The sequence below is a fragment of the Boleophthalmus pectinirostris genome, unplaced genomic scaffold (genome assembly GCF_026225935.1).
Source record: "Boleophthalmus pectinirostris isolate CB_2022bp ecotype Guang Dong unplaced genomic scaffold, ASM2622593v1 HiC_scaffold_14, whole genome shotgun sequence".
Classification (NCBI taxonomy): domain Eukaryota; kingdom Metazoa; phylum Chordata; class Actinopteri; order Gobiiformes; family Gobiidae; genus Boleophthalmus; species Boleophthalmus pectinirostris.
In genome coordinates this window covers 14,049,108-14,074,518 of record NW_026571047.1, presented here as the reverse complement: position 1 = coordinate 14,074,518, position 25,411 = coordinate 14,049,108, and the positions used below count along the sequence as shown (strand labels likewise).

Genomic DNA, 25,411 nt, shown 5'->3' with positions numbered 1-25,411 from the left:
GCGCATACAATAAAACGCTAACTCCATCGGCTTATTAATTACATAACATGCACATAGGCTGGTTAGATTTCAATGTGTTTAGGCAATAAACAACGTGTTTTTTTATTTTTATTATTATTAAGAAAAATAGACCTACGTCATTATATAATATAAATATACATAAGGCCAACACACTGCATCAGCTTCGGACCCAGAGGTTTCTGCTTATTGCTTCTCTCTTAAAATAGATCAAACATGGGGGTTTCCTCTTCTTCGTCTTGTATGACAACCTGTACATGAGCATACGAGGGATTTGATGGACCTTTATATAGTTTATAAATTTAACAAATGCAGTATAATACTTTACCAACCTCATCAATGTTATCATCATCATTGTCACTGCAGCTGCTATCTTCCCAGTCTTCATCTTCTGAATCCTGTGTAAGACAAAATAAAAGCTCTACTCATCTCAGTTCATTCAACACTTTGGCACAGTGAGGAAACTTGGACCACACAAGACTTTATAAGTACATGTGGAAGACATTTGCACTGACATTTTGAAATCTCTGTCTGTGGGCCCCAATTATTGTTGATCATTTTCATTTTACTTGTGTTATGATCATTAAAAAATATTTTCAAAACTCAATCAAAAACTCATTGGCAAGGCAGCTTTTATTAAATCTATATGGTGAACAGAAAGACTTGCACTCAATAATGGGTATTTTGATTCACACAAGATACATGAGGAGAGAAATCATTTAATTATGTGTCTTCTTTTTTGTGTGCCTCTCCCACTCTCCCCTCTTTTCTATGTCTCAATCCTTCCATCTTTCAGATATAAGGGTCAAATCACAAAGTCAAATCACAATCATTTTGGTATTTCATTTTCTCTGAAGAAACAATAAGATGGCCTGTCTGCATGTCTTAGTATGATTTATACATGGATCTTCATAAACATATTGTAGTTCTGATAAAACGCAAAATATTTCTAATTCCATTTACAAAATATAAAAATTTGTGTTCATTAATATCATTAGTTTCAATACTAGTTTCAGTATCAATAGAAATGTTGTTTGACCATCTTTTTTTTTTTTCTGAGGTCATGTTTTTTCACAGCTTCATTAATGATTATACTGTTAACAAAAAATAATTTAAAAATCTACCAGTGTTTCAACAAACCCAAGACAGTCATCAGTAAGCATTTGTTGTTTTCACATGAAATGACTCTGGTGTCTCTGTGACTTACCGATGTACGGTGAAGTGGTGTTCTCAAGTGCCTTTTACTTCTGAGGTATTTTATTTTCTGTGGTTGAAATTTGTAACAAATGTTAAGAGATGTAATTATGTAAATATTTAATCAATAAAAATGGCAGATTTGCTGGAAAACAACACTTACACTTGGGTTACATTCACAATATTCCTGCTGTTGGTTTGGTTCCAATGTCTACAGAAAAAAAAAAAAAATCATTACATTGGTAACAACATGCATCACAATAAACAATGGTGTGTTTTTTTTTAAATTTAATTTTACCTTAAACCATCTCTGGAGCTGTTCTTCATACATGCTAAAGTTGTTTTCAATTATTGTTTGATATTGATCTTTCTCTTGTTGGGAAAGAGTCTTAAACTCATGGCTGGCCATAGCAAAGCGGTCCCTGGCCCTTTTTACTTGCCCCTTCATTTTGTTCATTTGGCTCTTGCAGTAAAGTGAACAAGCAGATCTGTCACAGGGAAAGCATGAACTTATCAAGGCATTTTATTTTGTCGGAGAAGAAATCTGAACATTTCAACTGTTACCTAGCTGGCATTTTTGGCTCCCCAGGGAATGTCTGTTTTCCTCTCTTTTATCGAATACAAGTAGAAAATACAAATGAGTAAATATATTGTTCAAGCTAAAAGCATGACTTATAATATCTAAATCAGTGGTCTCCAACCCCTTACAAGTAGCTGGCCAAGTGATTTCTAAATTTTACCTATTATACTGAATAACTCAGATTTGATGAATTACCATTGTAAATGTGTCATTTTGAACTTTGTGCTCTAATAAATGGATAATGGTTCAGTATTTAAAGGCATCTAACTGTACAACACTAAGGCTTGCCCTCTTACATCCACTCAATTTCCTGCGTCCGCTAAAATGAGTGGCTCTCTGGCATTTTCATTTTGTAAAGGTAGCTCACCAGACGCAAAAGGTTGGAGATCCCTGATATAAATAGTTCTTACCTTTACATTTTTAGCTTCACTCTTCATCTAAAACACACAATTTAAATTTCACTTCTAATTCATGTTCTAATTTTTAGATTCAGATTCTAGTTCTTACCTTTACATTTTTAGCCTCTCTCTTCATCTAAAACACACAATTTAAATTTCACTTCTAATTCATGTTCTAATTTTCAGATCCAGTGAGTGTACAGACCTCTAAGCAGCGCTTACTATACATTTCCTTCTCTTCCTTGGACAGTACTTTCCAACGACTTGACCAGACAGATGTTATCTCTCTGTTTGGTACCCCAGTAAGAAGAGACTTCTGTTCACGGCAGAAGAGATTGTAACCGTTCCTGCCAACAGATATACATTTACAAAAAGTAATGTCATGTTTCATGTAGTGTTTAGGTTAAGTAAAGTAATGTTTCGGATTAATAGTACAATTGCAAAGCTTCAAGGACAAACAAAAGTTAAAAAATCTGTATTTTGAAACTTACACTGGAAGCGTTGTACGCTCCTTTGCTCCTATCTAAAGGAAATCATATTACAAAGTTAATTGTTAATAAACATTTAGTGGGCTCTATATTAGTGCTCTTGGAGGAACTTACTGCAGAATCCTTTTTTCTCTTTAGGTCTTCTGAATGGACAGTCCTTTAAAAAACACAGTTAAAGATTATTATACAGGAAATAGATAATACTAATACTAATAATATTAATACTAACAATATTATAGATAAAAGTTATGTGTGATTTAATTAATACATTTTCTTTATGCTGTCCTGGTATTTTTCTTTTGCCTTCTCAACTTTCTGCAAATATTTTTCCTTTAAAAGAATAGTAACAATCAGTTAAACATGTACATACATTAAACATATATTTATGTCTAATCCTACCTTTTTTTCAGGTGGCAGTTTCTTATAACTATCATTTACCACCTTCATTAGCTCCCGGCTGTTCAAATCAGGTTTTTTTTTCTTAAATAGCTCCTTATTTTCCGCAAAAAATAAGGCATTTGCAGACACAGGTTTCTTATGAAATTCAATCTGTACGGATGAATGGCAGCCATGTCACTTAAGGTCATAACATTGTAAACTGTAATAATATTAATGGGCACTGTACCTCTGCATTGTTAACAGTATTTTGTGCATCAACAATGAGCTCAGAGAGGGTTTTCATTTTTCTGAGCTGAAAAACAACACAGCACTTATAATAAATGTTTTGGGCTTGCACTGTGGGAAGAAACTGTATGTGTTACCTTCTGCATTATCTCTCGCCACTTGGCATTGCACTCTTCAGGAGTGAAATCACTAAAAGCAACTTTTTTCCAGTCAAAGGTCTTCAGGCCGACGTTCCATATTTTGCCCTTTTCACGTTCTGTTATGGATTTACTCATTGCATCCAAAAGCGTCCTGATGTCATCTGTAGACCATTTAGCTATTTGCGCGAAACATACCATTATAGCGAGAAATCACGTGCATAATTATCTTTTTCCATTGCACAACTTACCGGAACCTGCTGTTCCCATTATTTGAAAGTAAAGCAGTCGTAGATTTAGTAACCTAATGAGTAAATGTAAGTAAAACAGGGTGCAAAGTAAACATTAAAACGAAGCAACCAACATACATGCAATGTTGTTGTGTTGGTCTTCTTCAGTTTCCGCCGTGCGTGTTTTTTACAACCAAAGGCCAATACCACCCCCTTCTGGAGTAGTTTAGAAAAGCTCAGTAGCCCACTTCAGTTCTGCCCTACAAAGACAAAAGTCTTTAACTCGCCAGAGTGTGAAACTGACTTCAAAGTTTTTGTTTTTTCCAGACAAAAGTATAATAGGTAGGGCTCCAAAAAATTTGACAACAAGTTGCTATAATGAAGAAATATTTGTATGCGAAAAATATTGAGCTCAAAATTTACCTTTGACCCTTATTTGGCAGTTACTGTACTCTACCTTTGTATCATGTGCAAAAAATAAGGAGTTGTGCAAAGGCAAAAGGGAGTAACTGACATTGGGTGTTTGTTTGAAATTATATAGAAGTTGCTGTTGCTGATCAGGATCATGCGGCGACACTTAGACAGTTAAACATTTTGAGAGACAATTTACTTTGCAGTATAGTATGTACAGTATGAATAAATACATGAAATACATTCACATTAAAGATAATTAAAGTATAATTGAAAACAAAGGTTTATTTATTTAATGTGTTAAGACCCTGTGCCAAGGCTGCAACAAAAAGGAGGTGAGAGGTTGGATTTTAAAATAAAATATATTTAGCAAATAAATCACAAACAAAACATACACTGTTACAGCCTTTTGCCTTTGTACGACTCCTTATTTTTGACACATGATACAAAGGCAGAGTACAGTAACTGCTAAATAACGGTCAAAGGTCAATTTTGAGCTCAATACTTGTCACAATATTTATTCACATGATAAAAGAGGTCTCAAATACCCCCAAAACTCATTCATGACCAAACATGATGTTACGGCATTCTGCCTTTGTAGGGCAGAGTTCATAGTAATAGTTCATATTTTGAAATTATATTATTTGCTGCCGATGGCATTTAAATTATTTAAATTAATTATTTCAGTGTTGTGTTCATTTTTTGTTTCATTTGCAATCCAGTCTGTTTCATGTTGAAACAATGGTGGTGACATAAATTATTTAAAGTTTTCATATTCACTGACAATTTGTGCATAGGTCTATAACACTTGTTGGTTTTATTTAATCTTTTACACCATTTTATTTGAGGTATATAATTACTTTTAATTATGTCCTTTGGGTATAATGTGTTGCAACATTTTGTGCATAAATAGAATTATCTTTATCTCAGTAACCATGCTGTAATAAAAGCTTTTACATTTTCCTTCCTTTTGTTTTTGGGAATATTTTGCACATAAACATTGCTACACATTATACCCAGAGAGAGCTGTATTGTCTTTAGGCTATGGAATTGAGAGAAAACTGTTCAGTCCAACAGGTAACATCTATCACAACAACTAGACACACAATAGTAACAGCTTTATGCATTTAAACTATCCACACTATTATTCTTTAAAAGCATTGAATAAAATGTAATAAAATGCATAAAGAGTATAGAGTGATTTATTGGGTCTTTGGTCTTTTTATACATACATACATTTAGTATATTTTACAAACTTCATACATTGCCATGCTATATGACTAATGCTTTTGTAGAACATTTTTAGATTGGTAATTTTTATAAATAAATGAAGCTTTTTGCCCCATATAGTAAAATAATAGAATAAAAATAATTTCAAGTTTTTAAAAGTACACTTAGTGTTCAACCGTTTTCATAAAAATATTTTGGCTGACAGGGGTTAATTTGAGCTTTACATAAATACACTTTTTTCAAATAAATACATCTCTGACAGTTTTCATGTCATCTACAATGGCATCTGAGATTCACAGTATACATCTTGTCCTGGCTCCTCCTCAAAAGTAACTTTGGCATCATCTGCATCCAACTGGAAAAACAACAACAATTAGCCCTTAATATCCGCATCACCATACTATGTTTAATAAAGGTTAACAAACCACAAACTTACACATTTCATCTCCAGCTCGGTGAATATTCGGCCCGTCATGAACATTCGTAGTGGAATGGTGAGGATGAGAATAAAGGGAAGTGCGAGAGACAGAGGGCTGGACTTCACAATCCACAGAATGGCCAGACACACCACTTGGATGGCTGTGAAGAAGTGCATTCGTCCTGTGCTCACCTGAAGTAAATATTTAGAGAGATTGTACTTTAGACTAGCATGAAAATAAATAAAAGATATTCTTAGTCAGAAAACTATTTATCTTGGGATGACTCAAATGAGAACCAGCTTAGCAAACCAATTGTTTTTGTTAAATTAAGTACTAACTGACCAAATTTTGTTATGTAGACAGACAAAACAAATGGTTGTCTTGCAACAGATGGTTTCAGATTCACACTTAAGTTTGTTGACATGATGTCTATCTGTAATATGACCAAATTATGTCTCAGTCACTGCCTGTATGTAAACATGTGGGTTATTCAGTTTTAATGGGCTCTTACTCGTAGACCTGATGATAAGAAATTTTGAAGCACAATATATTGCTACAGATCAATATTATGATAAATGATTAAAATAAAGCAGGATAATCCCATTCCCCAGTACACCATTTTTAAATATAAAGTATTTTAAAAGGGCTGAGCTACAACAAATAAATAGCAGAATGAACCAATAATTAGCCATAAAAGTTACTTCTTCAGCTCTCTGCAGCTCAAATATTTGCATATTACAACTAAAATAACAAAAATCTCCCCACTTTTGCAAAGAAAATGTATCCACAATATAATAAAATGTATTGTTTCATTCTTCATATATTGAATGATAAGCCGATATAGTAATTATATTGTCCTACTTACTCGGGTAGCATAAGGCTCATTTGGATGGTATTTCTTTGGGATGAAGAGAAGCAGAATACGGTCCCACAACTGTATCCCATTGAGAGAAGTTACTCCCATGTACAGGAAGATCCCAAACAATGCAGCCATAGGGATCAACTTTAAGATCGGCTCCATTAGAATAGACAGGCCTAAAAATAAACGTAGATTAAAAAAAGGTTTCATGTCCTTAGTAAGTATGAAAGATAAAGATAACTTACCAACCAATAATGCAACCAGGATCCCACTAACCCTCTGCTCCATCACCTTTTCAATCACAGGTTTCGGGCCTTTGCTCATGACAGTTAGAGCGTTGGCATGGGTGACCGAGCGCACTGTGGCAGCGCTAAGCCAAGGCACACCGAAAAGTGCACCGAGGCCCCCCATTCCCACCAACAGAAGCAAGTCAAAGTGGAAGCCTGAACCCTTCACCATCTTCCTCTCTGGTTTACTGATGATTAGACTAGAACAAAACAAGTAAACTGATGAAATGGAGAAGTAATTATGTTGGGTTTATGTTAGATGTAGAGCAGAAGCCACAATAACGCTATGGGAATAAACGCAATGTTGGGATTTCGTTTCACAATTTCAAGGCAGTGTCTACTTTAAAGAGACCGAGAACATGATAGAATAGATAGTGTTGGGGAGTAACAGATTACATGTACCAGCATTATGTAATCAGAGTACAAATTATGAGTAACTGTATTCGGTTACAGTTACTGTTTCAATGAGTGGTAATTGGATTATAGTTACTTTGTTGAAATAAATGGATTACATGGCGGTATGTTCTTGTTTTCACATTTTGGGCTAAACCAGGATTAAAACCAGGATTAAACCAGGTGTAAAACCAAGACTAAACTAGGACTAAAACCAGGTCTAAACCAGGTCTAAAACCAGGACTAAACCAGGTCTAAAACCAGGACTAAATTAGGACTAAAATCAGGACTAAACCAGGACTAAACCAAGACTAAACAATATGAGATCTAACAGTAGGATGGACATAATGTAAGGCAGTAGTGATCTCATATAAAAATAATTTCTCTATCAATAATATTTTTAATATGGTTAAGGAAAGACTGGACTTTTTCTTGTCTTTTAGCAGATAAAACATCTCATGATAAGATCTTCATCTTTGCTTCTCTACAGCAAACAATTACCTGTTCATGGAGACTTGGGCTCAACAGACAATTTGACGAGAACAAACAAAGAATTTTCAGGATGTGGTTGCTACATTCATGTAGTTTTCAAAAGCATGACAATATCAAGTAATCCAAAGTATTCAGATTACGTTACTCACCTTAAATAACTTGATGGATTACGTTACAAACTACATTTTGAGGTATGTAATCTGTAATCTGTAGGGGAATACATTTCAAAAGTAACCTTCCCAACACTGAGGATAGGATTAGATTATAATCATAAATCAGGTAAAAACAACTGCATTCTGTCAGTTTAACAGTACATTCTACCGGTAAATTCTGACTTGCTCCATCTATTTTAAAATGTAGGCTAAAATGTAGTTAAGAACACAATCTATTTATGATTTTAAATGTCACCTACGTTGTAATCTGAGACTCCAGAAAAATAAGAATAAAGACGAGTAATGCTGGGACACAGCATGCAAACATGACCCAAACAGGAAATGGCTTGTGCTCTCCAAACGGGTTGATCAGCCACCCCCTTTTGGCCGGGTTGGACACCATCAGACCCTTGGGAACAGTCAGTTTCTGCAGGAGAAATACATTTGTTTCATCATCCTCTTGCAAGGCCAGGAAAACACACTGATCTTTTGTATTAGAGGCTAACCTGAGTATAGGTGTCCTCAATGTTGTAGTCCGCAAGAATCATAAGGAAAATGGCAATCGGCACACCAAAGTCACCAAGCAGTCGCCTCACCTATGAAGTGTGTTTACAAATACTAGATTAATGTTAGAAGTGGAGCTCAACAGTAAATGGGGAATTCTAGTTTTAATTTTATTGATTCATTAATTTAATTCTATTAAATTATAAAGCGTAAATAACACAAGAATGAAGGAAACATGAGAAAATACTAGACTGAAATTAAAAACTTTAAGAAATACATTTTAAAGTATCTGTTTTAGGGTTATGGCTTAAACTCTATGAGAAAAATAACTGAGAACTCTACATTTGGAATCAGAAAGTTCTTCCACTATAGACCCCAATGGTAAGGATTTGGCAAACAAAAATTTACCCTCCCAGGTAGAAAGGTTCCATTTTTAAACTGGCGTAGGAAGAATGCGATAAAGAAACATCCAAACATGAGGAACATGGAGAGAAGTGCAGTGTTGGGATACGGGGACTTAATGGTGTTGATGATAATAGTTGTGTTTCCAGTGGCATTGTCAAAGATGACTGTCTCCTCCACTCTTGGGAGCCAGGGATTCTCTATAGTTGAATTTACATGGTCGTAATTTAGAATAAGTGGATGAGATCTGAAGATCTGTAAGAATCAAATCAGAAGAAATGAAAACAAAGATTAGTAGTTATAGGGTTAAATTAATTGAATTAATTAAAATTGTGAATGGTATAATGACAATGGGGCTACCCTTCCAAGTTTGGCAAAGGTCTCGTAGATGAAGATGAGGGAGATAAGGATGGAAAAGATTTCTTGGGTGAAGCGAGAGATGTAACGCACCAGGAAGCTGCCCTCAAATGCCACAATGGCCACTACAATGAAGATCAGCCACACGCCCACCCACACTCTGCCAACAATGTACTCAATTTCTTGGGTTTGGCAAAACTGGAAATAGGGAATATACTGATGTTTTACCAGTCCATTTTTTCATAAAGATCAATTAATATAGTGGTAACTTACTCCATAAAATGCCTCCTCGAAAAGCAACAAAGGGCCGGAGAAGCCAATGACCAGCACTGGCTGAGCAGCCACAAAACAGAATATGATGCCCTGGATGCTGGTGGAGATAAGGAGCTCAGGCACACCTATCATGTTGTCAACCTTATCCGCTGCATAGTAAGGATGTCATAATATTAGATTTTGTGTTAAATGTATTGTGAGAAGAAACATCAACATTTTTCACAAAAACAAACAGTCAAATCCTTTGTTCACTTTCATGCCCATTGTTAAAACGATCAAGCAAATGGTACATGGTCACATTTACCTTCAAGGCAGGTGAGTTAAGTGTCTTGCCCGAGGACACAATGACACCATTGAGCTGTGAGAGCTGGACCTGCTCAACCAATTTTGTTTTATGTAAAGAGGATTTGAACTGCCAACCTTCGGATCAGTGGATCAGTCTACTACTACTCTACTACTACTACTTAGTATGACACTACTGTCATTACCTCCAGAGTTTGGACTTTAAGTTGAATTATATATATATGTATGTGTGTGTGTGTGTGTGTGTGTGTGTGTGTGTGTGTGTGTGTGTGTATATATATATATATATATATATATATATATATATATATATATATACACACACTTACTGCCAAGATACATTACAAAGTGTCATTATGGATTCAAAATATTAAAATAAATCTGAATAAATGAAAACCTGGAGGAATATGTCATGATACAAACCTAACAGTCCTCCAAAAGTGATGGCAGGAGACAGAGCAGCAAAGTAGATGAAAATAACAGCCGCGAGGACCTGGGCGTTGAGAGCATCGGTCATGTCGCTCTTGTAGTATTGGTAACGCCTCTTTATGTCCCGAATCATCCCACCAAAGGGGCGGTTAGTGCGTGCCAGTGGGTCTTCAGGTGGAGGGATATTAACAATGGAGGCTAACAGAAGAGATGAAGTGATTAGTGAACATGGTGACATTCAATTTAAATGCAAGTTATGTAACATTTCTGATGGAGGGTTTTCAATCAGATATGTTTTTATTGCTCAAAATGACAATATATATGCATTCTTATGGAGAGCGTGGTCACCTCTCCACAGATCTGACCCAAGAATTGGCCTTTTGGTGGTCACTTACTACTCCATGGAGATAGATAACTTTAATGGCATGATGTGGAAAATTTCAAGCAAGACAATAACTTCTTCAAGCAGACAAGACGGCAGCAAAGTTACAAAGTGCACCTAGTACATTTTTTTCTGGCTTGATTTAACCACTTTTTCTGACTTTCATATACACCATATATTTTATATATCATATATGCACAAAGTACAAAGTAACTTGATGTGATTTCAGAATACATACGTTTACGAGGCTTGATGTCCAGGCAGACTTCTTCCTTCGGCGGGCATCGTTCCTCCAGTAGTTTTTTCTGAAAGTTGATGATGGAGCTAAGTGCAGCCTCATTCTGGATTTCAGTTGGAGGTATGACGATGCTGCAGTCCATGAAACCAGTCACCGCATCTGTCAGCTCCCGGGGCGTTTTGGCCTGTAATGCTGCCAGATTAAACACCTAAAATTTGAGAAATATATGATTACCACATTAATTATTAATTACACATTAATTACCACCACTCTGTAGATAACTTTGTAGTATGTTTCTTAATTGTGTAATTTTCCTAATTTATATTGTTCATTCAAATTGCAGTTAGTATTCTTATATCATATAATCTTTATCCTGATCCTACTTAGTCATTGCAAACACACTGTTATAACTATCTGTGTAACAGTTATTCGTTAGTGGAAACTAGAATGGCATGTGAGATCAAATATTAAAATATAGATATTAAAAAGTATAAATGTTGTCAGTATCTCCCACTGTGGTGTTTGGCTCACTTTATCTGCCAGTAAAGCTGCCATAGCACGTCCAGTCTCATGGTAGTCGATGTCACTATTACTGGGTCCAATCAGAATGAAGATGAAGCGCACAGGTCCGGGGGTGTCAAAGGACGACTCCAGCTCCACCGCTTCTTTAAGACGCACAAACGCAACTGTGGGTTTCTCCAGGAAGTCCAGTGCCCCTGTGGAAAAGAGGAGGCCACTTCAAAAATTATACTTTTATTTTAGAATTTTTGTATTATGTATTTTAATAGATCCTCACCTACTAAAACTATGGATGCCTCAACACTGTCAGAATCTTGTTTCTAAAAAAATGCAAATAAGTGATTATTCATTTCTGGTTTCTTAAAATGTATAAGAATATTACACAAGATGCAATAAGGCATTACAACATTTCTGATTAAAGGAGTAGTGTGTAACTTTTCCGATGGACAGTCCACCTCGTTTGTCGCTATGGAGATGGTATTGCTTTGCCTAGAATGTACCAATGTATGACACTAAACGTGTGTATCTTATGTTGTATCTGCATGGAGAAAAGGAGGTTATTTTTGAGCAATAAAATATGTGTAATTACATAAACATTAGATGGATACATTTTATACCATATTGTGGAACATTCAAGGCAAACCCATAATATCACCATGGAGGCAAGTGGGTGTGTTCCACTAGAAAAGTTGCATAGTACCCGTTTAAATTATAATGTACTTTTTTGTCTACTTTTTTAGAAATCATGGTTAATTACTCTTACCCTCTCCTTCACTGCAAACTTCTGGAGGTCTGTCCCCCCGGTCAAAGCCTGGTTCTCTTGGTCACTGGGCGGACTACAAACAGATGTCATTGGTACGTGCACCAAAAGACACAGGGCCCGCAATGACAGTAACACTCAATAACAATGCCCTGCATGGGTGATTGAGGACTGTGGGCATGGAATATCTTTAGTAAACAGTAAATATAAGGACAATTACATTTGAAACTATGGGTATACAAATATGACATGGTGTATTTATACTAGCCTCTCAAAATACGGGTAGCTAGGAAGTTTTTACAAAAGTTTACATTTTCTACAGTAAGCACCATGAAACAAAAATATGACCTGTCAAAATATAAATGTACCATAGAAGTGATTATCTTTCTTTGGTCAGCAGATTTAAATTCAATAATAATAATAATAATAATAATAATAGTGATTCTTATTGGCATTTTTCATTTGCTATGTATGTATTAAAATCAGTTCATGCACTTTGTACTTTTTAACCTATTTCATGTAAGGTTTATGCAAGGTCAGTATAAGACCCTATGGTTACAGAAAGGAAGTTAGTTATTAACAGATTACATTATAGTGCTTACATGATTGCCATTTAGGTTGCAAGTTTTCTTAAATTGTGAATGATCTTATGAATGCTAAAATATTTTGAGACATGCTTTCTTTGTATGATTACATGTACATGGTTTCTTCTAGGTACTAACCCGCTTAAATAAAAAACCTTTGTTGGCAGTTTTGTGGTCAAATAATGATCCCTTAATTACATGTTGAGCCCTCACAACAGTTACAGGTGCACCATTCAAATTTCTCTTTGCAGAATCATAACAAACCTCTAAACTCCTAAACTCCTAAATGTAGGTCATTTTGTTTGAGTCACTGTTGGGTGTGTCGAGGGACATTTACCTGTGGTTTTGTAGCAGGGCCTTGAGCACTCCTTCACGATCACCTGGTCTTATCTCCTTTTTGTTCAACAACTCTTTGACCATTTTCTCCGCAATGGTGGCCATACTCTGCTCCTCACAGTTGAAAATGATAACCCCTGGAAACAATACACAGTTTATGACTGGATCAGCAATGGGCCAGAATAATTTGAAAGGTTCTTTAAATTAAGCTTACCTGTGTTCATAGTACGTCTTATCTGTATGAGGCTCTTGAAGGTGAGAAAGGAGACATGTGAAGAGGCCCAGACACCAGCCTGGGGATCAAAGCTCTCCTCGTAGCCCCCCCATCGCCCTGTCTCCTGCCAGTAGCCCTCCTTCTGGTCCTTCATTGGCTCCTTTAGCTTCACCTGAAAGACCAAATAGAGAAGACTCATTATACCCAATGAATATGTAAATTAGGCCTGGACATACGTCCTGGCATGTTCATGAGACCAAGAGCGAAACTGGACGCCAGGCTGAAAGAATAGGTGCACCTCCCACAGGTATCTTTGATGGTTACGGTCAAGCCTGTGGCAATGAGTGAGTGGTGGTTTCAATAGTCACTTTTCATTTGGGATAGTGTATCATTGGAGCCTCAGAGCAAACACGAATAACTATATTTGTGGACCTTAACTAGGAAATCATTTGTTTCAGAGGGCCCAAAGGTCATGCTGAAAAGAAATAACAGGTCAAATGGCTGAGATAAGACTGCTAAAATAGTACATAAAAATTCTTTAAATTTAAATTTATAAAAAAGTAAAAAGTTTCGTTCTTGAGCACAGCACACAGGCCTATAGCAAAACATTAACAACACTGGCGAGATAAATAAGTTGCACCATTGGTATGATAAAGTTAATTAACTAAGATAATTAATGGCAAAGCTTACGTTGAGGTTGTAGATGGTACTTACATAGCTCGTGTTCCAACTAACAAAAATGGCTATTAACCAACTCTGACAATAAAAAAAAGTTAATTAGATCCAACTGTCATCTCCACTGCATCGTTACTGTATTTAGGACTAGGAGCCTCAGTACGTTAGTACAGCAGTCAGGAAGCATGAGACAGAGTGACAAAGGCGATTAAAGTCTCGTTGTGGAGGATCCCTCGAAGAGCAGCCGCGTGTTTGGAGTGTCAATACTCGGTGAGCCCGCGTGTGCCCGCGTGTGCCCGCGCTGGAGCATCTGGAGCCAGGCGAAGGTGAGGACACTTCTGTGTGTCACATGGGCGCCTGTGCTCAGGGCAGCGCTGCTTTAAATGGCCCTGGGTCCCGAGACGATTTTCACCATGTTCACAACAAAGACCCATTCACAAATGTTTCTGTTGGAGTAATGCAATCACACGTAGACCTAGTTTACATTTACAAAGAGGGAACAAAGCAGGGAAGTCTTTTGAAACCTATTCATTAATCTAATGTCATTAAAATGAAAAGAAATTGAAAGCCATCTATTAAAGTAGGTTAAATCTGTTAATATAGGCCTGATGCACTTGACTACAACATGAGTGCATAGCCATATGTCTCCAGTGTTTCTAAAGAAAATCTAAACACAAAACTTTTCCAAACTAACTGACTGAAATGATCACTGGCTATTATTTTATATTCTCATGTAGGCCTACAATAAGATACATAGATATAAGTTATAAGTGCTTAGGATAGTAAGGATAGTAGGCTAGCAACTTATTTTAGCTAATCTACTCAGTTCATTGAAAGAATTAGGTTACAAATGTAGTAGGGTCCGGTCAAGCGGTAACGGAGGGAAACAGGGGCAGATTTTTTACATTCAAATAGCTCTTATTCAGAAACTAGAGGGACTATTGAAATAATTAAGGTATTAGAAGGTAGGAAAGAGTTTCCACTCCAACAGGGTAAAGTTAACCCTGCGATATTCTTTCAAGTTGTTGACAAAAAAATTAAAAACTCATGTCAGTAACGGAGGGAATGAAATATGCAGCACTTTCTGGGCAATAAATACAAACAGTATGTGGTGATTTACTGACTACATGCACCTGTCATGTTCTAATTCATGTTTGGTTGACCAAATGTCAAATTCATCATGTTTCTAACATTACTTAAAATGAACGGACATACAAAACAAACATAACTTATGTAAAATATCTCCACTTTGTCTGTGTCTGTCTTTGAAGACAGTCGTGGAGTTGTCTATAACAACATGTACAGTTATTTCCAAAACATAGGTGACCAAAGAAAGGAGACAGATAAGACACTGGATGAGATATGTTATTGTTTCACTGAGCATGTCTGTGGTGGGTGCAAATGAAGCATTGATCAAGTGCTGGAGATTTGGGGTATTGCAAGTCACAATGTATCCAGCCACTATGGACCTTTGAATATATATTAACAAATTACCTTCAGGATAACAAAGTATCTATCTAATGTATCTAATCTAATCTAAATGAAGCAGAAAATCAGGTGCAGTGAAGCATCTTTACATTTTACAATTCAACTAAACATCTACAATAATAAAATAAAATGTCTTGCACTCTTTAAGTGTTTCAAAGACTCTCAAAGTGCTACACAGTGCTACATTATTCATTCATTCCATACCCAAGCTAGTATTTAGCCACATCAGCCTTCGGTTACAAGGCTGACAATCTGCACCATCACTTCCAGCCACCACCCATCACTCACTCATGTGTACAGGTACACACACACGCACACACACACACGCACACACACACATACCACATTTATACTAGGCAAGGTGAATGAAGTGTCCTGTGATCTTCGGGTTGGTGAAAGACTGCTCTAGCCACTGTCATCCCTAATTAGTAAGCTGAAAATAAAATAAATAATTAAATACAATCAAATACATTCCCTTGTGGACAGAGCTGTCTCTAGACACTGTCGGGGCCCTGGGCAAGAAGGGCAGGAAATTGGAAAGTGTTGATTTTAAAAAATGTTTATTTTGTATTTTGGCATTCCATAGTTAAGAAGAAACATTGTTTTTTCCTACAGTTTTTAGGTTTGTCTAGCCCATTTTGGCAACTCTGTCTGTGGATTACTCAAGTGTGTGTAGGTTTAAAATAGAGAATGACCAGAGCAAAAGTCACCCATTCACTTTAGCTCCTATTCTCTTGTTCACGAGTTGCATAATGATGTAAGTGAATTACATTCCTCTGTTATAATGCCATTCATTAATGCTAGGCACAATAGCACTTGCAATTTTACTATGCAAATTAAGATGACTCTTACTGGAAAATGTGTACACATAAATAGTTCAAATTAATGGTAGTCTTTTTATTGGAGCCTTGAGTCATTGTGCAGATATGGATCAGTTACATTTTTAAAACAACCATGATTGACCATAGTGCTTCATAGATTTAGCATCAAATACTCTAAAAAAAAAAAAATAAAAAAAAATCATGATAATAATAATAATTTTACCCAAACTGTCCAGTCCAAATGGTAGTACAGAAATATTCTTTTAAGTAGTGCTCATTTACATATTCTCTGTAACTGGGACAGGTACAAAGAGTAAACTTATGATCTGGTGAGCCTGGATTACAGAATCACTAATCAATTGTGTAACTTGATAGTAGTAAATGTGATAATGATGCATTCTTTCATGTACATACTGCAGTCACTCTCATATTAGATTCACAGAGTAATATCTATACTGCAAAGTGGTGACATTTATATTCTCCACCTGCAGTCTTAAGATACCTGTCCATTTAAAAAGTTTTAAAATATGTTTTGTTTTTTTTCTCAGTGAACATAAATAAATCTTTCAGATCGTTGTATTTTCCCATAAAGTAGATTCTTACCTGTGTCAGAGTCCTGCAGCAGTAACAAGTGACTGGCCCAGAGTGGCAGAAAGCGTGACTTTATAAACAGCGGCCTTTTAAAGACCCACACTGCATGGGGATAGGAAGGGCTAAAATATGCGTGCACAGTCTCCAGACCTATTACCTCTGCCCCATGCACACCACAAGCCCCAGTGTTCTCACCCAAAATATTGATAGTAAATACAGCGCCTTGGTATGTGCAGGAAACCTGTCTCAGTCAGTATCCAACCTGCATCTTATCTGAGCATTAATGTCTATGTTTCACAGGACAACAGTGGCTTGGCTTTCAGGGCTGCTAATGCTAACCTTCAGAACATTTACCAAATGAGACTTGTAAAAGAGTGATGCTATACACTTAAGAGTATTCCAATAAAACAAGATGTGATTTATTAACACATTGTGCTGACTAATATGTAGATAGGGAGATCAAGATTTAAAACTAAAGTTTATTTATAAAAGAGAAAAAAACAAATAAAAGAAATATTATACAACAGGTGCACTATATAACTTTTCTGGGGTCTGTCACCTGCTTGTCTCCATGGACTTCATGGCTTTGCCCATGGCTTGTTCCAGAGGATGGCATTATTATCTATTTAGACAAGAAGATTATGCCACCAGGCCAAATTATAGGACTCACAGTAAAAACACACATTTTTCATCACTTTTACTATCCTTTGTATCATGATCTTCGCTGTCAGTTGTTGTCTAATGTGTCTTACTCTTGGTTTGGTATGTCTGATGAGGAGAAACTGAAGTATCTGTTTAAATGTAATGTTTTCAAGTTGGCTCAGTTTGTGTTGAAAGCCTGGGACCTCCGTAAAAGGACACTTTATGTTTGATGTGTGATCTGTCTGCTTATTGTTTTATGTGTCTTATAAGCCCATGCGGGCTGGGCACCAATTAAATTGTACATGACACTAAATAAGTACAATAAACTAAACTAAACTAAAACTAAAATCACCTATACATGAACTTTAATATATAAAATGGACATTTTTTCTACCACATCCTGTAAAATATTCCAGATAAAGCATGGTACCTGAAAAGTGACACGCAAGTGTTATTTAGGTGTCATCATAAACTGTTCAGTAGAGGAAGTTCTTGAGACTGGGTGTACTGTTTACTCTCATCAAAAGTGACCTCTACTTCGAGCTCATATTGTATAATTGAATAGTGATAGTAATAACCTTCAGCCTGCATCACTCAACAGTAATTCATCCGTGTCCAGACAAAAGGGAACAACAGTGACAACGTCTGTTTACCAAAACAGTGTACTCATTTGTAGTTTCACCTTTTACTTGTTATTTTATTTATTCAATTATTTATTGTTATTATTTCATCGTATCAACTGGACTGCAGATGAAGCATATACAATACCAGTAAATCAATCTGGGAAACATTGTATAATTCTCACAAAGCGTTACAGTATTTGTAGTAGTGGTGGTTTTAGTTGTATTTGTAAAGAGTCAGTAGTTACAGTTAGAAGTACAGACCCAGAGAAAGGCAGGAATAAAAGGAGACCACTTCACATAGATAAATTTTACACTGCTGCGGGTTGGATGGACTGCAATAACAAATCCACCAGAGGGCAGCACCATTATTAATTAAAGTTGCAGGTGGCATCAAAGCTGGCTGCTGTGACTGTATTTCTGCAGTGCTACTGGTGAGAAGCAAATGACATATAAACTTTTATTTTGTCTTCAGCATGTAATTGTAAGTTACACATCTATATTGCCAAGTATTATATTTTAAGTCACAATATATCTGTTTTTTTCTTTGAATTATATTTATGCCAAAATAACCCTAAAAGGAAAAAAAAGAAAAACAACAACAACAACAAACAAACAGTAGCCACATTTTAAAGCATTGAAGACTTGTTCCATATAGTCATATACAGTTATAATATTCAGTGTTTAGCCCCTTATGTCTAAACTCTTATTATTATTGTTGTTATTATATATGCTGTGATGTGTGAGCTACTGTGTCCAAATAATTTCCCTTGTGGATCAAAAAAGTTTGTCTAAGTCTAAGTCTAAGTGATACTTTTGTTAAAGGTGCACTATGTAACTTTTTGGTTGAGGGTCATCACCTGTTTGTTTCTATGGATATGCCATTGCTCTGCTTAGAATGACATTACACAATATGACATTAAATAGATTTACCTCATATTTATTAAATTACAGGCAGTTTTAAAGGCCAAAAATACCTAGAAATACAGGCATTTTGACTGTGAGCAGGGTTGCGTCTCCACAGATCTGACCTTGTAACTTGATCTGATTTGGTTTCCATGACAATAGAAAGGCTTAATACCATACTGTGAAATGTTCCAGACAATGCAATAATATCTCCATGGAAAAAAGCATTTGAAGTACCCTCCACCAAAAAAGTTACACAGTGCACCTTTAACAACATTATCATGGTTACTTTATTGGTGCTTTAACTTTCTACTGTATATGACTGCAAATAGTCTCATAATCTTGTCATGCTTTCATAGTGGCTCATTCACTGTGAGACATGTCAGATAATGAATAGAAGTGGAGACGTACGGTAAAAAGCCAGAACAGTGGATGGACAGATTGGATCAATACAGTGCAGATGAGAGTGTCCCATGGGTTTTCTACCATCTGGCCCAACAGACAAAGTGCAAATTGAACCCCCAACTGAAATGGTCAAATTCTTCACTATAAGTTTACTAAAGTAATGTGTGTTTTGCTTGTTTTGAAGTTGTGTAGACCTATAGAAACCTCCGCAGTGCTCTCAACCAGGAACATAATCCATCCTCCTCAGCCGCTTATTGTTGAGTGCTTGAGAGTGATCTTCGGACTTCCAAGGCGAGTCATTTGAGCCCCTCCATCTATTACCGAACATTAGAAGGAGAGCTAGACAGGAGCCTGCATCAGATAGCACTGTTTCTGCTGTCTAGATACATGTAAAAGCTTTGAATACCTGCTCATTATATAGCTTTAATCATTTCTAATTTTTTTTTTCTTTAGGGGAGACCTCCTGGAACCAAATCCCTTATTCCAGGAACTTGAGATGGGACAGTGGATGTCTTGTGGACCACCCATCCTCTGTCCACTGGCGGGTGACAGATGGCGACTGGGTGCGTCTATGTTGTGTGTCCTATTTGTTCGTCCAAGAGTCTAGTGAATATTTTAAGTATACATGTGCTGCGTGTGTGGCCACGTGATTCACTGGAAATAAGCAAAGATGAGAGTTCGACATCAAAATTTATCATCACATGCCAAAAAATAAGCAATTATAATAGTAATCTTTAATGCTTAACATATCAACAAATGATGATCAGAGGGTGGTAAGAATATTATGTTTTATAATACAATTTAGAGCATGGATTTGTGTCCCAAATTATGTTATTTCATTGCCTGGACGAATCCAGACTCATCGCGGTACCAGCGACTGATATGGAGCTGTATTACAAATACAGAGAAATATCCTTCTGGATTTCCAGGCAAGTTTTTTCAAGACAGGGCCAAAGTTTCTTGCTGCAGAAGTTCAGTAAAAGAAAGTCAGACAAAATGTTTTTACTTTTGTCAAATACAGACTTAATGGCACAACTGATACACAAACCTGGTTAGGATCAGAATTTTAAACTCATTGTGTGCATATGTGTGGCTTGAATCCTTCAGATACATAGGTCTGACATGATTGAAACTGTAAAGCTATATCATAGTGGTAAGTACCATGTTTAATATTTTATGTTTATGTATGATTATATGGGCCATTACAATTAGGTGGGCTTTGTAAGATCACATCAATCATGCAACTGCGTTCTTCAAATGGAAAAAATGTAAAAGGCATTGAGTCTATTTGTATACATCATGTGCCTTCAGTGGGTAATATGGAGTTAAATAAGGAAGCCCTGACCCATCACGCAGCAGCTGCATGGAAAAGTAACATTTATTTGAGCTAATTTAATTCTCCATGGCTGACTCTCCCACTGTCTCTCTCATTGGCTTTGTGCATTATTTATAAAGCCTTACCAGCTTCCTGTCCTGCACTCCTCGTACCACGCTGCCCTCAGCCCTACAAGCGCTTTATAAATCACTGTTCCATGGGCTGCAATGTAAAGAGACTGGTTAACACAGCACTTTGGCTCTGGCACCAACACAAACTGGGCCTTCTCCTTTATGAGAAAATCTGCTCATGCCATTGTAACCTCAAATACCCCAAATCATCAATTAATAAGTGTCCATCTGCCCTATACTGCACTATAACCTGTCTTAAACTTGAAACATTTGTGTGGCAAGTTTGTTAGGTTACTGGACCTATTTTGTCCCTCATTCTGATGAATCCCAATTTTTTATTTGCTTTTATTTTAAGAATGCCATACAGACTTTTAATAATGCCATTTAAAACCAAAATAGTCTAATTTCTTCCTCCAAGGTCTGAACCACATTTTAAGGATAGAGGTTAGCTGTGAACCTCTCAATTAAAAAAGCTGATCATTAACAGTTAAGATTAGTTTTGGATTAATTGCACAGACCTAAACTACACTGATAATGCTAACAAATAAACTAACAAATAAAGCAATGCTAAAACACTAAAATAAATGCTAAAATACATCTTTGAGGAAATAATCACAAATGTTTCCAGCGCAGTTATCTGGACAAATGCATTTACACTTATCTTGGTTTGATCCTGGGTTTGAGCCCAGTTTAGTCCTGATGTAGACTTGGTTTAGTCTGTATTTATTTTATTCAAAATTTTGATATGTTGAATGTGAAGTATGAACACATCTTAAGTCACCACTTCTCCAAGCAGCTTTAACCTGTAGTGAAAGCAATAATATTACTCAATATTACTTTGTTAATGAAGTGTTCATTCTCAGTGCAATCATAATTATGAGAAAAGTGAATCTCAAGATCATCACTTTTGCTGCAGGGAAAATCTGTTTATGAAAGACCCAAGTTCAAACCTGAGAATCTATGATGCAATGCATCTAAAGACAACAGTGTTACTGTGTTTACTAGTCTAATTTATGGAGAGTGGGACATGTAATATCTTGATCTGTCAATAACGGGTTTTAATGTGAAAGTTTGGTTTGAGGTTTTACTGGCTGTTAATCTGTAAAACCTAATATGAAATTACATGCATTGACATTTCCCAGGGTTAGCATACATGTGAGACAGTGTGAATCTTGGGTATCTGGATTAAAGGTGGGTTCAGTTCAGAGGGTTGAAAGTGCTCTATCATGTAGAGCACTTGGTCCATAAATGGTTTTGGTGCAGAATGCAGTAAAACGAGGTCAGCACAATGCAGAACTGAGAAATGCTTTCTGCCTAAGTACTTACACCTAAAATTATATCTGTAAGAAGCTTGTGGTGTACTATCTGAGAAAAGTAGAGGACACTTATTTTAATCTGTGCAATTAATTTTATTTATTGTAAAATTTCCCAAAATAAAATAATGCTCCTAAAGAGGAATACCCCAGAATTACCTAAAATACTACTCTTACACTGAGCTTACTGAGCAGTTTAGGTGTCTGTAGTGTCTGTTATTACGGTTTTTAAGTAGTCTATAGGCTAAGTCTACATTTCCCTGAAAGAATATTTCAATTGTTTTTAGACTGTGAATCAAAAGTTCAGGCTGGAAGTTTGTGCAAGTCAGTAACATCATCCCGGAGTCTGATTGCGTTTAAGACACGAGTGTGTGCGTGTGTGCACTGTGCGTGCGTGCGGTGGGCGTGGACACGTCATGGCTCCTTTGCTAAAGCACGGCTCCTGTCACCAGAGCCCAGCGTGAGGCAGATCTGTGCGGGACATCCGATGGACCGGAGTTCTCCAGGACTAGACTTTTTGTGATCCAGTTCTGCCATTAAAACGCCTTATGAGGACAGATAGTCAATTTTCCTCAAAATAAACAAACAAGCCGCAGAAATGAGAGCCGGGTGGAATTCTCTCCGGTAAAAGTTCGCTGCATCCTTTTTTATCATTAATTTGGACGGAGACCTTTGGGAAGATGCCAAGGACACACAGGATGAAGCCCGTATTCCTCGTAGTCTTACTCGGACTGGTGAGTTTACTGTTTTATAAGTCACATAAAGTTTTTAGAGAAGCCTTACGTTGTGCGTCAACACCTGATTGGTCCAGATTTTACAACTCTCTAAAAACGTGCTGACGCAGATTCCTCTGTAATTCAACATAAACTATTTCACGTTTATACCATACATTTGCACTTTAAAATGACACGTTAAAAAGGGAGTTGTGGTTGTGTCCATGCGTAATGCTGCATATTGAAGTTGCACCTGTCCCGCATGACCCAAACGACAATGCAGAAAGCCCAGCGGATGTACTGCAGCCTTTGAGACGGATACTCTATCGCTTCTGTCGCTGCATCTGTAGTTCCACCCTTCTCAGTTACATGGTCCTTTACAGACAGGACAGGAGGACAAAACCCCCCGCGCAGTCAGCTCCTTTGTGGAATCAGTGCATCCATAAACCACGTGGGACAGATTTGGCAGATATAAGTAATTTACTGTATTCTCGCTTTGGCTATTTTGAATCATTGAATTCAAGTTCAAATGATACATTTGAGCTCAGATAGTTTTATTGTGTGATTTTGTTTGTAATTCTGTCCAGGACCCTACATATTCATAAACAATTATTTAGCTTGTCTTTTCCTGGAGTCAAAGCACCTTTTCTACGACCTAAAAAGTACTTAAACAGCGGCGATGGCTAAACAGATTTTTACATAATTATTTACATTCACATTGCTTCGAACTGTGTACGTTTGTGCTCTTTTAATCTAAACTAAAAATTCCTACAGAATTTTATTTGGTTTACATTTTTGCATAATAGTGATGTGACCAGAATATCGCTTATTTATTATATTTATACACTTATATTTTGTTATTGTACCATTACTTTTAATATCAAGTGTCTCTGTATTATTCCACAGCTTGGATAAACGGACATGTGGATGTCTGAGGGGACAACTGAAAAAGTTATTATTATTATCTTTTTTTTTTTTTTTTTTTTTTTTTTTTTTTTTTTGTCTTTAACCCAGAAAACCATGATTTGCTTCTAGTTTTGGCCTTAACTGTCCCAGATACATGACAGATGCTTTCTCTGATGGCTATGCATCCTCTGCTGGCTCAGCACATGCAATATTGATAGAAGCCCCTTCCTCCTCCCACCTCACGCTTTCACCTCATGCTCACATCACCATTCCAGTCTCCAGTCCCCATTTTCTGGTTCAAGATGATTCAGCGCTGTCTGAGAACTCATTAACCACCATAATGTCAATGCTACCAGTGTTTTCCAGTCTACGATATGGATTTAAATTAGGCCAGGCTCTATGGAAGAGTTGGTATAGTAGCAGCAGATCTTAAATGGCATAACAAGTGCTGACAGCTGAGAGCAAAGGTTAAGTGCCTCCAACTGAACATTGACTGGGGGCATTAGTAAAATTGGTCTGGAGTTATAACACAGCCAGATGGATTTGTTGTGTGTTAGCGCAGTCTTGTCTGTTTGACTTGAGGGATAAAAGTACAGGCCCGAAACACATTGAAACGCATTTATAAGAGGAGCAAAAGTCATGCCGCAACACGCAAAATCTTGTGCATCTTTGCATTACAAAAACTGCACGTTAATTTCACCAGAACATGCTGTAATTATAATTCAGTTGTATCCACCCAATTTAAAAGCCATTAGAATGTATCAAATCTTCTTTAAGCTATGTTTCGCCCACACACCTTATAAGAAGCAGGGTCAAAGAGAAGTTAAAGGGACTATTCAAAATGTCAGTCACAAGTTTGGGAACAGGTTTGTTGAGCCGTGAGTGAATGCTGTGTTGTTTATGCGTTTGTGCAAATGCATGGGCGTAGACACTATAATCTAGGGACAGTTCCAGCAGGAACGAAGATGGCTATATGCAGTGGGAGTTCATTCATTTTCAAAGACCTGATTGTGTAAGCATTCAGACACAGCTATAGGTTAAAAGGAACAAGCAGTAAACTCCTTACAGACATTTAGTGGTCTACTGTAAAAATAGTCAGTATTTTTAAAGAGATGTTTTCTGTCTGGGCCTGCATAGAGTTTTTATTGTATCTATTATTTTCTTTTGAATGTTAACCTTCAACAATTTTACTTGAATTATTTTATAGGGAAAGACAGATAAAAAGAAAATCTATTCAGATATCTAGAAGTAGCATATAGTATACTAGCAAGTATCAAGACTGATGAAACTCATGCACTGTCATTATTATTGCATTTGTAGTATTAGTATTAGTATTAGTATTAGTATTAGTATTTGTATTAGTAGTAGTAGTAGTAGTAGTAGTAGTATTAGTAGTAGTAGTACTAGTAGTTGTAGTAGTTGCTGTAATAGTGTAATACAACCTGAGTGTCAAATCAGTACATTTACACCTTAGGCTCATTACTTCTACATGTAGAAACACCACTCATTGTATCCTTCCAATAAAACATATATTTCTTGTTACTTGTCATGTTTTTAAAAGCCCAAATACCAGAATGTTCATACTTCTTTCAAGTTAAAACTTTCCCCAAGAGGCCCCTGACAGAAATCTTTGAAACTCCAATGACATCCCTGAAAAGCAGAGGCTCCAATG

The 25,411-nt window shown here is 36.5% G+C and overlaps 3 protein-coding genes across 3 annotated transcripts in view; 1 reads left to right on the top strand and 2 right to left on the bottom strand.

The window, feature by feature from the left end:
- Window positions 1-102: 102 nt before the first annotated feature.
- Window positions 103-3,837, bottom strand: LOC110171002 (nucleolar transcription factor 1-like). The gene is made up of 16 exons (XM_055149894.1): window positions 3,691-3,837; window positions 3,440-3,618; window positions 3,304-3,369; window positions 3,078-3,227; window positions 2,947-3,008; window positions 2,793-2,835; window positions 2,682-2,713; window positions 2,396-2,537; window positions 2,300-2,326; window positions 2,203-2,229; window positions 1,777-1,820; window positions 1,511-1,700; window positions 1,376-1,423; window positions 1,226-1,282; window positions 351-416; window positions 103-269 (listed from the first exon to the last, which is right to left on the bottom strand). The coding sequence occupies exons 1-16, from the start codon at window positions 3,707-3,709 to the stop codon at window positions 219-221; spliced, it is 1,203 nt and encodes a 400-aa protein (XP_055005869.1). The 5' UTR covers window positions 3,710-3,837; the 3' UTR covers window positions 103-218.
- A 1,453-nt stretch (window positions 3,838-5,290) lies between these two features.
- slc4a1b (solute carrier family 4 member 1b (Diego blood group)) lies at window positions 5,291-16,874 on the bottom strand. Its single transcript, XM_020936661.2, has 17 exons — window positions 16,801-16,874; window positions 13,214-13,385; window positions 13,001-13,136; window positions 12,083-12,155; window positions 11,597-11,639; window positions 11,332-11,516; window positions 10,801-11,008; window positions 10,175-10,378; window positions 9,449-9,597; window positions 9,179-9,373; window positions 8,825-9,073; window positions 8,419-8,508; window positions 8,173-8,339; window positions 6,834-7,075; window positions 6,595-6,764; window positions 5,747-5,920; window positions 5,291-5,665 (listed from the first exon to the last, which is right to left on the bottom strand). Exons 2-17 carry the CDS (start codon window positions 13,365-13,367, stop codon window positions 5,585-5,587), a joined length of 2,520 nt encoding a protein of 839 aa, XP_020792320.1. The 5' UTR covers window positions 13,368-13,385; window positions 16,801-16,874; the 3' UTR covers window positions 5,291-5,584.
- A 5,925-nt stretch (window positions 16,875-22,799) lies between these two features.
- ngfrb (nerve growth factor receptor b) overlaps window positions 22,800-25,411 on the top strand; it is a 28,530-nt gene continuing 25,918 nt past the window's right edge. Inside the window, exon 1 of the mRNA XM_020936719.2 lies at window positions 22,800-22,854. Within this exon, the coding sequence (XP_020792378.1) occupies window positions 22,801-22,854 (54 nt within the window). The 5' untranslated portion in view covers window position 22,800. The remainder of the gene's footprint in view (window positions 22,855-25,411) is intronic.